At 41.6% G+C, this 13036-nt stretch overlaps 1 protein-coding gene across 1 annotated transcript in view; it reads right to left on the bottom strand.

Moving 5' to 3' along the window:
• Positions 1-12566, bottom strand: part of SH3BP5 (SH3 domain binding protein 5) — a 51503-nt gene extending 38937 nt beyond the window's left edge. The window contains exons 1-3 of the mRNA XM_009086165.4: positions 12401-12566; positions 10227-10289; positions 48-176 (exon numbers count right to left, since the gene is read on the bottom strand). Coding sequence (XP_009084413.2) covers positions 48-176; positions 10227-10289; positions 12401-12481 — 273 coding nt within the window. The 5' untranslated portion in view covers positions 12482-12566. The remainder of the gene's footprint in view (positions 1-47; positions 177-10226; positions 10290-12400) is intronic.
• Positions 12567-13036: the final 470 nt, after the last annotated feature.

Here is a 13036-nt window from a genome sequence, read left to right as displayed (position 1 = left end):
ACACCATCAGTGTGTGCCCACAAGCTTACAAGGCAGAAATTTCTTACCTGCCTGGCCACCCTCCGAGCTTCCCAGTAAGGTTTAGAGTCTTCCACAGCTTTTCCAATCTTCTTGACCAGCTCATCCAGTTTTACTGTTGCCTCGACCAGCACAGAGCGGAACTTCTGGCGCGCATCCTTCAAAACATTGCAGGAAGGAAAGAAAGTACAAAGGCAGATTAGAGCTTTAAAAATTATTTCTACCTGTTTGTTCCTACTTTCAGGTTCCTCTTTACCTTCACAGAGGAGTTGACACATTCAGAACAGTTACTAGCATTTGGATTAAGGCAGAATTTTTCAGCAGAGGAACCCTGGAACCCAGAGCCAAATCCTAAAGCCAGCATCCTGGACACCAAATCTTTCTCTTCCAGTGACAGCTTTTATATAAGCCTTTACCTCTGGCAGGGTTTCTCAGAGAGGAATTGTTTGTAAATTACTCACTCAGTGAGGAGGCAAACAAGCTCTGAGAGGGACTTCAATGGCAAGGACATCTCACATACATAATGCTAGAATGGTGCTAGCAGGCAGGCCAAACCCCCACAGCAGGCTGGCACATCAGCTGGAATTGGCACAGAAAGCCCATCTTTTCAGCTATGGTTTCTATCAATGGAGAAGGGCACCTACATTCCACTTCACTGTTACTATTTTCTATATTTAAAAAACTCAGCTACTTCCAAATGGGATGAGTCGATCTCCTTACATGATTAGCTAAAGCAATTAAAATATTTTCTCTGCTGGACTGAAATTTCCACACACGTAAGCAAAGTGATTCTGATTTCAATCTCAGAATCCACCACAGACTCTAAATAGATGAAATTATTGCAGATTGATGCAAATTCAGGTTGGGACCTGGCCCAGGATTTAAGGAGGTGAAGAGGAAGGGCCATGTGAGCTCTCAACAAGGCTTGTAACTCTAATTAGAGTGCAGCATTTATGCAGACTGCTGGAGTGCCAAGTTGATAATCAGGAAGCAGCTGGCTTCAAGAAGTGCCCTAATTCAGGAGGGTTTTGTCATTATTGTTGACGATTTCTAGAATGCAAAACTGCTTATTCACTGGAAGATTTAAAATACATTGCAAGCTGCCACTATGCTCTCAGAAGTGGAAAAAAAATGCAACAATACATCAGTTTTTGCAGAAAAAGCAACATACTTCTGTAAAAGCTTCTTTGCTTCCTTTTTAGAGTTACGTAAAACCAGAAGCAGCATCAGCATTATCTTAGTCCAGGCCAAATAGCTTTGGATTCTCAAGGTACTCCAATTTATTCTAAGGAATTATTCAAATGGGTAACAAGGTCAAAATTGGAGAATTAAATGGACATTAACTTATTATTTCATTAACTCAAATCCAGTCAATAATCACATTTCTCTGTGAAAGCCTGAAATGTATCATTTAAACAATATTTATCTAGTCAATGATTTTCTCAGTGAGAAGAATTTGAATATTTCCAATTAAATTACTGGACCATACATGGTTCACTGCTCAAAATGACTTTCATAAGTAACTGAAAAAAGACTCCAAGCATGATGACTATATTGCAAGAAAAATATTAAGTACTGAAGTATTTTTAACAAAGAGAAAATTACTTTGCAGGTGTAGGAACAAAATTAAAAGCTCATTTCTAAATGAATGAGCCGGAAGATTTCTTTTCACTCTCTTTGAGAAAGCTGCATTTAACAATATTAGTTAGGCAAAGCAAACAATTTAAGTTTAAAAATCCCTATGCAGTGATTCATCCAAAAGTTCAGTTCCCATGTTTGTAAGATCACTTGGAACAAAGAAATCATCACTACAAATCTGTGCGTGGAGACCTACCCCAAATTTACTCATGTAATAATTATATACAGTCTTATCCCATAGGAAAAAGATGACTAGTCCCCACTTGGAGTTTAAAAAAACAAAAGAAATGAAAACAAAGGACACTAAGAACAAAGCAGTCAAATTAACAGCAACTTCTGTACCCATTCATCTCCCTTTAACTTTAAAGCAGATACAAATTACAGAACTCCAAGTGCTCCTCTAACTGGTGCCTGAAGCACGGGTCTTACAAATGGCAAAGCAGACATTTGCCTGCGAGCAAACTCCACTCCACATAGTACTTAGTTACACAGAATAGGAAGCTTCAGCTGAAGAACACACTGGTGTGAAATTCCAGTTTATCATTTTCCTCCAAAGATGGCTGGTTCCTCTTTTAAGGCTTAATTTAGGTCTGACCACCCTCATTCTGGCAGCGAAGAATAATAATGAAAACCAAAACGCCCCGGAACTTTGTATCATTCATCACAACTTATTTTAAGTGGCATTTATTCTCGGGCTCCTGACTGCCAGGAACACAAGCCTGCAGGCTCCAACACCTTCGGCATGACAGAACAAGCAGATGCTCAATTCTCTGCTGGGATGAGTCCCCCACCAAAGGTTTCCAGCCATCCCCTTTAGACCCAGCAGCAGGATGCCAAGGTCTCTGAGGGGGGATGCCAAACCCACACACACCACTTTAACTCTCCACCAGCCCCAACTACACTACAAAAGCAAACCATCCCACACCATGTGTGTGATCCTGTGGGAACCCAGTGCCTTCCCAGCACTCAGCCTCCTCAACCAAACTGACCCAGCTCTCCTGGCCATGCCTCTGACCTGGGAGCTACGGCAGCCCCTCCTGAGAGCAGGGTCACAGCTCCCTCCTACGAACACTCAGCCACGCTCCTGGGTCCAGGGTGTGGGCCCTGCCATGTGTTGGGAGAGCACCTGCAAAAGACATCACCCTTGGGACAGCACAAAACTCCCCTGGCAGGTAATCCTGGGGAAGTCTGAGTAAGTACTACAGGTGCAACAGCTATTTTACACTTCATGTGAAAATGGGGAGGTCAGAAGCACCAAGGCAATTGCACCAGTCAGTAGGACTGAGCTTGGGGCACTTACTCCTTATGGGACACGAGAAGCACATCTGTTGCTCATGGAAATGAATGGGCCTATGGTCAAGGCAGTAACTTGGGAATTGATTTAATTCACTACTTTTTATGTCTGGCTTCCCATGTTACTGCCAGTGAGACACTTTGACCCACATGTGAAGTAGTTCAAAGCTATAAATCCTCCTAATGTGTTTTCTGTAAGACACATCAAAAACTCAGAGGCTCAGAACAGCACACCGCTGCAGCTCATTTGTGGTCCCCAGCACACACTAAGTCCTACATCAGTGTTAGAAAGACAACCACAACATTTTCAGGCTAGTTATCAAATCCTCTGGTGTGACTTGCCCCTCCATACAAATGTTACCACTTAACTGCCAAACTCTTGCTTCATTTAGACCTTTATCTAGCCCACATAGATAACAGAAAGGAAAATATGTCAATTCCTGCAACTTGCTGTTGTGAGCAAAACTAAGACAGTGCAGCATATGCCATAGAAATTTTCTAGCACAGTCCTCAATCTCTAGTTTCTGTATTTCAGTTTCTTGAAAGATAACTCATACCAGCAGAAATGCTATTCATTGATAACAGCAGCCTTAGGAAACACGTGAGTCACACTCACCATTTCTGGGTCAGTTTTTATGGGTTTTTTTGTTTTGCTTTTTAAAAACATATTTTGTTTTTCTCATCACTGCACTGAACACATACACAGACTCTAACAGAAGCAGTGCAACTGACATGAGACATCTCAAACACCCTGACATTTTTAAAGCATGTTTTCCCCTCTACTCACTGTCTAATCTTCTATGATCATTTTTGAGAACACCTTGCTTCTGATTTTAGAAATAGAAAGGTGACATTGAAAATGTTAGCCAGTCAGCTTTCAGTGTTTTTTTCCCCCTCCTATTTGCTCAAATGAGATGATGATAAACCTTTTACAAGCTGGACAAAAGCCGATTAAGGCATTTATCCTCAATGTGTGTCGCAAGGTAAAAAAAAAAAAAAAAAAAAGGAAGTAGAGCAGGAGAAGCTTCTTACTTAAATTATAGCCTTAACAAGTAGACTCTCACTAGCTAGGTGTTTGTCATACACACACTCTAGCAGGCAGGGCACTTAGTGTAGCACGTGGACAGCTGCAGTTTACGTTTCAATATCTTGATCTATGGCTGCAACAGCTCCATGCTCATCAGCTTTCCTTCTGGAAACCCTTAGCACTTTTCTTTCAAAAGAGATTTCACTAGCACTGTCTTAAGAAGCATGCCAGACCTCTACCCCATATACGGTTTTGCTGCAATAGTTCATGATTAAAAGCAGACTTTGTTTCCAGGGACTTGCTGCTGGGCAGCTTTTTGACACTGCACCAGAAAGAGGGACCACACTTAAGGACAGGTCATCCTTACAGCAGCATTTTGAAGATCCATTCTCAAATGGGGGGGAAAGCTGAAAAACTAAAATACAATTTTCAACCTATACTGCACCTGTCAGAGGAAAAAAGCATGCCTGTTTTCCTCACTTATGAGTGATGTTGATGAGCTGGTGTTAGATGCCAGATGACAAGCAAATAACTATCTCTGCCCATCAAATTAAACATGTATTTTCAAACAATTTTATTTTTAAAATGAGCTTTACATATCAACCATGTCTGAATCATCCTAGTACCAAGCACATCTAAATTTCATTTACAAAGGTTGTCTCATGGCAATTCTGCCAGTCTGCTGCGCAGAACCTCTGGCAAGCATGGGAGGTGCATGGAAATGGAACTTCTGGCTGAGACAGGCTTCATCTATTTCCAAGAGGCTGACAGGATCCATACCCATATTTTCTGCTACAAAGACCCAGCAGCTGTAAAAGCTCATCTTCAAACTAAACCAGCATCAGTATCATACATCCACACCAAACGGATGCACAAGGTGTGCTCAGAAATCTACCTTCATGCATTAAACCAGTTAAAGTGCACTTTAAATGTCTCTTTGGTACCTGAGCAGTTCAAGTAAGCCAGACTGGCAACCAAACAAATCTTAAAAACAAAGTGCAAAGAAGGGGAAAAGTAATATCTCAACTTTTAAGGGATAAGAAAAGCCTTCCATTTGTTGGTTTGTTTTTTTTTTTTTTTAAGGCAGATACTAATTTGCCATCCAACAACAATTTAAAAATCAATACCTGAAAGTTGCTCTAACCTCCTGCTTGCAGACAGTTACAAACTCAGACTACCTTTCACTACAAATGTTTCTAATTCCCTTAGAAGAAGAGAGAAGAAAGCAGGCGTGAGAGGGTACTGGGTGCTCCTTCCAAAGCAAGATTTCTCCACCTAGCCCTTCCTCTCTCAGGCTGGAAACCCTTCTTTACGTCAAGAACATGAATCAAGTAAAGCCCTTTGACTCACTTGGTTGACAAAATCTTTCCAGAGCCACAGCAGAGGAAGAAGCCTTCCCTTACTCATCCTTGGATGAAAGCAGAAGGCAAAACAACAAGGAATTCACACACAGGAGCCATTTCCTATGGAAGCAAGTAGATCATAAAGAAATGTGGAAAGATTTGTCCTGATAGCCCTGGAAAAATCCATCATACATGTACATCCTCCTCCAAAAGCCAGCAGGAACACCAGCCAGTGAGCTGCTTTGCCCTTATCTCTGCATTCTTTTGTGGACATTGGAAAATGCTGCACAGGGATACTGATAAGGTGGCGGATGTTTCCACAGATAGATGTTTCCTCAAGCCAAGCAGGCATTCTCAGAATGAGATTCCAGACACTGAGAGGTCATTTTTCTAAAACCTGAAAAATGGAGGATTTTTCTTTAAAGTCTACTTGAATGTTTTATGCGTGACAAGGACAACAGCTCAAGTTTTTTTCCTAAAACCAAGTATTTTAGTGAAAAAGTAAGAAGCAATTCTAAATAACTGGTGAATGTCTGCCTGTCAGTGGGAAGCAGAGAATCAATTCCTTGTTTTGCTTTGCTTGTGTGTGCAGCTTTTGCTTTACTTAACTGCTTTTAACCCACAGGCTTTCTCACTTCTACTCTTCTGGCTCTCCCTCCTGTTCCACCATCAGGGAGGGAACAAGGGGCTGTGTCATGCTTAGCAGCCAGCTGGGGTTAAACCATGACAAAGTCCTTCCCTTTCTGAGAGAGGATGAAATGCTGACAAGGCTCTCCAGTGAAAGAGCACCACAGCTAATAAACCCCTTTCCTTATATCCAACAGCAACCCAGGGTGGCCTTTATGATAAATCCAGGACTAAAAGTACCCCAAAGTCTTGCAGATCAGGACTAGAGGATCTAGGCAAGCACACAGGAAGGATCCCAGCCAGGCTCTCTGATAAGGAGCATGGCTGAAAGCAGCACTGTTCAGCTCCAGTTTTCCTATGCAGTATCTCCCATGAACAAACATTGGCAAGCTCAAAGCTCCAGCAACACAAAAATCTCTCTCTAACAAAAACCACGTTTGGGATAGCTAGGATTCCAGTGGTAACTTTAATGGTATGTGCTGCATTTCCCCTCCCCGCAAGGCTGCCAGAGGGTCCCCGGGTTAATTTGTTACGGCTGAGTTGTACTTTCAGAGCCAGTCCAAGCCCTGTGTGAGCTGGCTGGATAGGCAAATCCTGCACATTTGTTAAGGACATTCACAGCTCCTGCTGCGAGTTCAGATGGAGATGAACTTCCAATAAACAGGAAAAAACCTCTTGCACTTGGCCAAAACACACTTGTATCTCCCCTGCAAGACGTTTCCCCCAGCCCTTCGCAGACACTTCAAACATAAACAGGGACATTAGCAAAGCCAAGTGTTAAATCCCTCAGAGAACTCTTTTCACCCTTCTGCTGTGTCAGTAATGTTCAGCGTTGCACTTAGGATGAGCAGCATTATGGATTTTAAATCAAGTCTAATCAAAGATTCATTAACAGGCAATACATTAATGCAACATATAACTACAAGCCACTCGGTGCCCTTCAGCAGCTCTGCAACTCCTGAACAGGCAGCTAGTGTCAGCAGGTCAGGATATTTCTTCAGGGTTTAATAGGATAGGTCAAAAGTGCAAAAAATGAGTAATTCTTCCAAGCAAAAGAATATATGCATCCAACTTCAATGTATCTGTTCGAGTCATGCCATGCATGTATATCCTGTGCTCTCACAGGCAGTATGGGTGCAGAAGTTATTTCAAAAGATTAAAAAACCCAGGCTGTTCAACTTAAAAATAGGTCATATGGCAGTTTAAGTGCAGAGCTTAAAAAAGTGACAGGCTGGTCAACTTAAAACAGAATTCCCCATTTTATCACCTCTGTAAGCAGTAGACACTAATATTTTCTACATTGCTCAAACAAGGACATTCCTTTGGCTACACCAGGCCAGTGCAGTCTCAAGATCCTAGAAGCCTCTACTGAATTCAGCCCCATATCATTTTCCACTGGATAACTCAGCATTATTACTTCCATTCTGCAGATGCAGACCTAAGGCACAGCAAGAACAGAAGCATGGGTTTAGAAGGATTTAACAGGGTTTTTTTTCCAGTTAATGGGAACTGGAGACAGCCAGCATTCTCACTTAGAGCAACTGACACAAAGCTACATACAGGAAGTCCAGAACAGTCGTGCAGAACTCAGATGCCACAAGGTTACCCTTCCTGCTTATCAGAGAGTACATCAAGTCACAAAAACGTGGGTGGCTTTTTCTGAACCTCCTTCAAAGAAATATACCTTCTACTCAAACACTCCCATTGCTTTTCCAGATTATTCTGGGGAAAAAAAAATCAACAGTGGGAATCAATGGACCACAAAGTAATATTTCAGGAAGCTGGTAGTCAGCAACTTGTGCTCTAAATAATGTAATGATACATCTATGTTCCCATTAAAGATATTGAAAAGATGAAGAAAATAGCTCATAGATACTAGTAAAACAGGATAAATATAACTCCATTGTCTGGTTAAAAAACACCCACACACATCTTTCTTCCAATGAAATATAGCAGGAACACCGCAAACTAGGAAGGGGTAGTAAGAGGGACCCAAAGCAGCTAAAAGTCAAAAGTGCAAATCTTCAAAGGGAAACTCAGCATGGCTCTCCCAGAAGCCCATATTTTCAACAGCATTCACGGATTTTGGAAGGCTTTGAAGCAGAATGATCCCAGTTCCAAATTCCTCCTTCCAAACTTTCCTATAAGGCTGCTTGGCAAATCTTTCTTTTCTTGTGCAGAGTATGAATGCAGAGATTTTCTGCAAACCACAAGTGTTGGGTGTTGTGGGATTTTTTATTCCTTTCCCCTAGAAAGGTTTTAAGTCCATTTAAAATGCATTTATCAAACTATATATAAATTAAGTCTTGCTTATATCATCCAACTGCATTTGTCCTCAATATTTAGGCAGATCAAATGTAATGAAAAATCTTTACAGATCAAAAATTATGCAGTTACATGATACCACAAACAGGCATCCATCCAGTAATAAGATTTCTGGATGAAAAGAGAAGAGGAAACATTCAAGAAAGCATCCTCTTGGTGGTATTTCACCTTAATTCTATCAAAAACTGCTCACAGTAAGCACTACAGAGAGATCTGCAGTAAACACTTAATGGCAAAGTGCAGAGAACGATGATATGAATTTCCACCTATCTAACACCTGGTATTTACCAGGCTGACAAAGCAATAATGTAAAACCAAGCTAATGTGGAAATTCTGCTCTTTTATTTACAGTTGTATTTCCAGGAGCCTTTCAGCCTCTACAGCTCAGCATGTGCCACACACACAGTAGCTACAAATCTGCAGGCTCAACAAACACTTGATCACATGAATAATTTTAATCAAGCAGCAAAATCCCATCTTAAAGTCACTGGGATTTATTTCATGAGGATGCCTTTGCATTACTATTACTACTCCATCTGCTTCATAATATATCCTGAGTGCAAGGTTATGACAAAATTAATGAAATCCAGGCAACTATCCATAACACCATCTTTCAATTTCAGTACCTCAGCATGAAATAAGGAGACTGAAAAGATACATATAATAATTTTTTTCAATATATCTATATAAAAATTCCTGAAGTCCATTTAATTGCCACTGGTGCAGACTAGAATACTGATTTTTGAAGTTCACTCATATAATTTAAATCATGCTAGTGACACTGAACAGTTCCCACAGCAAAAATACTGTTTCATTATGCATAGTAAATAGTTCCCCATTTAACTAAGTTTATTAACCAATAAATTCATGATCTACATGACAGAATATGCAAACAAATGGGGATAAGAAAAAAACTACAAGACAAGGCTTGCACAAAGATCATAACCCCATTTTCTGATCAGTGCTTTCAGGATACTCCAGTATTTTAAATTCTACAAAGAACCACGCCCTGCTTGAGGTATCCATCTCATGAAAAGACATACAAGAGGAAAAAAATTTAAAAACAAACAACACATATTTCGATATTTTGAAGGTACAGACAGAAATCTACATATGTACTTTCATAGTGCTCCTCACTGCAATCTCAGAATGTTCTAATACAGTATTCAAGACTTTGTAATGATATCAAAATTATTTAGGATTTAAAGTCATATTTTATGCCAGTTTTTCTTTAGCAGCATATTTTTCCTATACTTTCATTATGTTTATCTTCTTTGTTTTGCAAACAAAAGAAAATTCAGACACACGCATAGGAAATATTGTTTTGCATCACTATTAGATCAGTAATGCTGAGCCTTCCAGAATAACTACCAAGTAGATGAAGCTCAAATTTGGGGATTTAGAAACAATTTCTTCAGAACTTGCTTTAGATTTTTAAGTATCCCTAAAAACCTCTCTGTATAAGCAGGAAGCCTTTTATTCCAACTTTCCTTCATCACCTTCCTTGCTCAGGAAGTGATGACAAAAAAAGGCAAAGATAACAATCTAAAAAAACCCCAAACAGCCACCAAAGAGAAGATCTTGGCAGACAGCTGTATGGCAAAAACCTCTTAACCAAATAACTTTCCCTGCCTATAATCAACAAACACAAAACAGTGAGTCGTAAAAATAAAACTTGTCTAAGCTTAGTGTCAAAGCCTAAAAATAAGTTCTGGCAGAGGTTGGGTGTGAGGTTCTCCACATAGGGTTTTTACACTGTAGCATACCTCTACCTTTCCCCTTTCTTTTCAGCTGTTAGGTTAATTCATACCTTTAAAAACATCATTACCAGACTCTTGCTGCAAAATTACCATTCAGGATGCACAAATTAAGGAGGCAACCCACTCAAAAACACTGTCCTTTCATTCACAAAATCCAACATGCACAAAAGGAAAATGCAAGGATAAATTCTGTACCTCCAGCTCCGTCTCTCTGCGATTGATATCATCTGTAGATTGATTCAGTTTTTCTAGCTCCCCCTAGAAGGAAAGAAAGTCAGATGCATAGTAAGAAATCAGGGAAAAAACATGTCTGAGAAGGCTCATTCAGCATCCCCACTGAAAGCTCACAAGGGCTGTGGCTAAGGAATTTAGTGAAAAGAGGAAACCTTGAGACGTCCAGCTTAACTTTGCCACTGGTCTTCCACTTTGCTACTTAAAAGAAAAAATAATCAGAGAAGCTCTATAGTTTTATGTTAAGGCAGCACATTTCCTTTTCTGGCTACTTCACTATTACAAATAAACACAAGGTATATCTGTTTCATTAATCAATATAGTCAATATCAGCAAGGTACTGGGAAGGCAGACACACCCACCCAGAAGATTAGCAAAGTTTGTACTATCACAGGAGACACTCAGTGAAAGGACAGAACTGATAAGAAACACATCTTGCTGCACAAGAGGCATTTTATTTTGGATTTTGGCAAACTATTTCTTAACCCAACCAGTCCATAGGACATGCAATTATGTTTACATAGTTTGCCTTCCTGCCAACGTTTTGATCCCTTAACAGCAGAAACAAAGGTGTTAAATCCCTTGAATAAATATGTAGTAGAAGTGGTGTTGGCATGAATGAAGTTACTGTAAAAATAAAGCTCATTCTTACTGACTTTCTTACCTCAAAAAACAACCCTTAGGAGGAGATTTGATAGCTTTCTTTATCTGGGCAACAGGGTTATAAGATTTTTAACTGGAATGTTCTCCAATTTAAACATTATTTAATTGTCAACCCGTGTAACAGAACACGCCTGGAAATGTTTTGCTGTACAAACTGAACACTCTAAATTGATTGTCACTGGAGCAGTTTCCCACTGGACTACAAGAATGACTCTGGTTACAACCAGAAAGGAATTCATTACAACAGTTTAGCTCTCTTATCCTCAGCGGTCAGATTTCGTTTCCTACTCCTAGGACTTGGAAAACACCTATTTGTGTATCTATGTTGTCTGAAACAAACACTCATCCAAAAATTATCTAATAGTCTCTTACTGTAAGGCTCAAAACCTCATGGCTCTCACGGAAGCAGACACAGCAGCCTGTTTTTCAAACCAAACAGAAAACTGAACAAAAACAATTGTTTTGCCAACAATTCACAAATCCTATACCTGGAAACGTGTAGCAAGCTGAAGAACCTAAGGCCAAAATTAGATCAATAGACACCAACCAAGCTCAGCCTCTTAAAATCAGGGCAGTACCAGGCTAGCTTTTGGCTGAGGGCCTCGCTCTGTGTAACCATGTTTTGAGAATTTTGCAATGGCTCTGCACAGCCCTGGAAAACAAAATGCTCATGATGGAGAAAAGAATGGCAATTACAGCGAGCAGGGACCTACGCCAAGGATCCTCTCAGCAATGTACACACGTGTTATATTCATTCATGACAAACAGTACCAGCAATGCTGGAGGCAAAAGCCATAAATCTGCAGAGACCTAAAAATACATTTCATTTCGGGGACCACAGCGTGCTTCAAGTTTCTACGGTGCTATTGGTCGAGACACGATTTTGGGGAGAGAAGCTTTGTTTAGAAACCATGCAAGAATAAAAAGCATTGCAGAAGGCATTCACTGAGAGGAAGCACCATATTCCACTAAAGCTCCTTTTTCCAAGAAATAAAAAAAAATAACGATAAAAACAATAAAATAAAATTTAAAACCCTACGTTTTCCCGTAGAAAAATTTATGAATTTCTAAGCACCAGCCCCGCTCCACGAACAAGGTCACGCTGTCATGGTCAAAACTAAAAAGGGGAGAGGGGGATTTCAGCAGCAGGAGGAGAAGCAGGAGGGACGCCCGGGAGAGCGGGGCGCGGAGCGATGCCCGGGGTAACAAAGGGCTGGGGCGCTCCGGGGGCGCTGCCCCGCTCCCGGCGGGCGCCCACACACCCGGGGCTGCTCCGCAAAAAAAAAAAAATATATATAAACACACACATATGCGTGTGTATATATATATGTATGTATGCTCACACGTAGCAAAAGCAATGAAATAAAAGGCAACCATTATTACATACATTACATTACTACATACAGCCACAACACACATATTAAAACGAACTCGAGGGAACGCAGCCGCCCCTAGGCAGGCAGGCGGGCCCTCACCTGGATGCGGGGGTCCACCTCCTCGTCCTCGGGCCGCGCTGGTTCCTCGGCGGGGCGGCCCCGCCGGCCCCCCGGCTCCATGGCGGATCCCGCTCCCTCAGCTTCGGCCGCTGCCGTTGCCGCCGCCGGCGCCTCCCGCTCCCGCTCCCGCTGCCGCCGCCGCTCCCGGCCCGGCCCCGCCTCCGGGGGAACCCCTCCCTCCCCACAGCGCCCCCGTCCCTTTGTGCCTTCGCAGCGCAGCGAGGAAAGCCGCGCCAAATTGCGGGGTTTCCTTTCCCCCCCCCCGCTTCTTTTTCTTTTTATTCTTATTTTTTCTTTTACCGCTCCCTCACGCCCCGTTTTTCTGGCCTGCTGATTCCTGGGTCCCCCCCGCAAGGGCGCTGCGTGAAAGCAGGATGGGTAGTTCCAGGTGCAGGGAAACGCTAAGGACACCTTGCTGGCTTTTTTAATGTATTTCTCCCCCGCCCGCTTCTTTTCTTCTTTCCTCTTTTTCCAGCTCTGCTGGAGGCTGACATGCCCATGGAGAGGAAAAAAAAAATTTAAAAACGGAGAGAGGGAGAAGAGAAAAATACTAAAGGCACTTTCAACAACCTTGAAAATTCAAATCAAACCCAGATTTCTATTGTGTGGCAGCTA

The sequence above is a fragment of the Serinus canaria genome, chromosome 2 (genome assembly GCF_022539315.1).
Source record: "Serinus canaria isolate serCan28SL12 chromosome 2, serCan2020, whole genome shotgun sequence".
NCBI classification, from domain to species: domain Eukaryota; kingdom Metazoa; phylum Chordata; class Aves; order Passeriformes; family Fringillidae; genus Serinus; species Serinus canaria.
The sequence above is the reverse complement of the archived record's forward strand: the minus strand, read 5'-3'. Positions and strand labels throughout refer to the sequence as shown.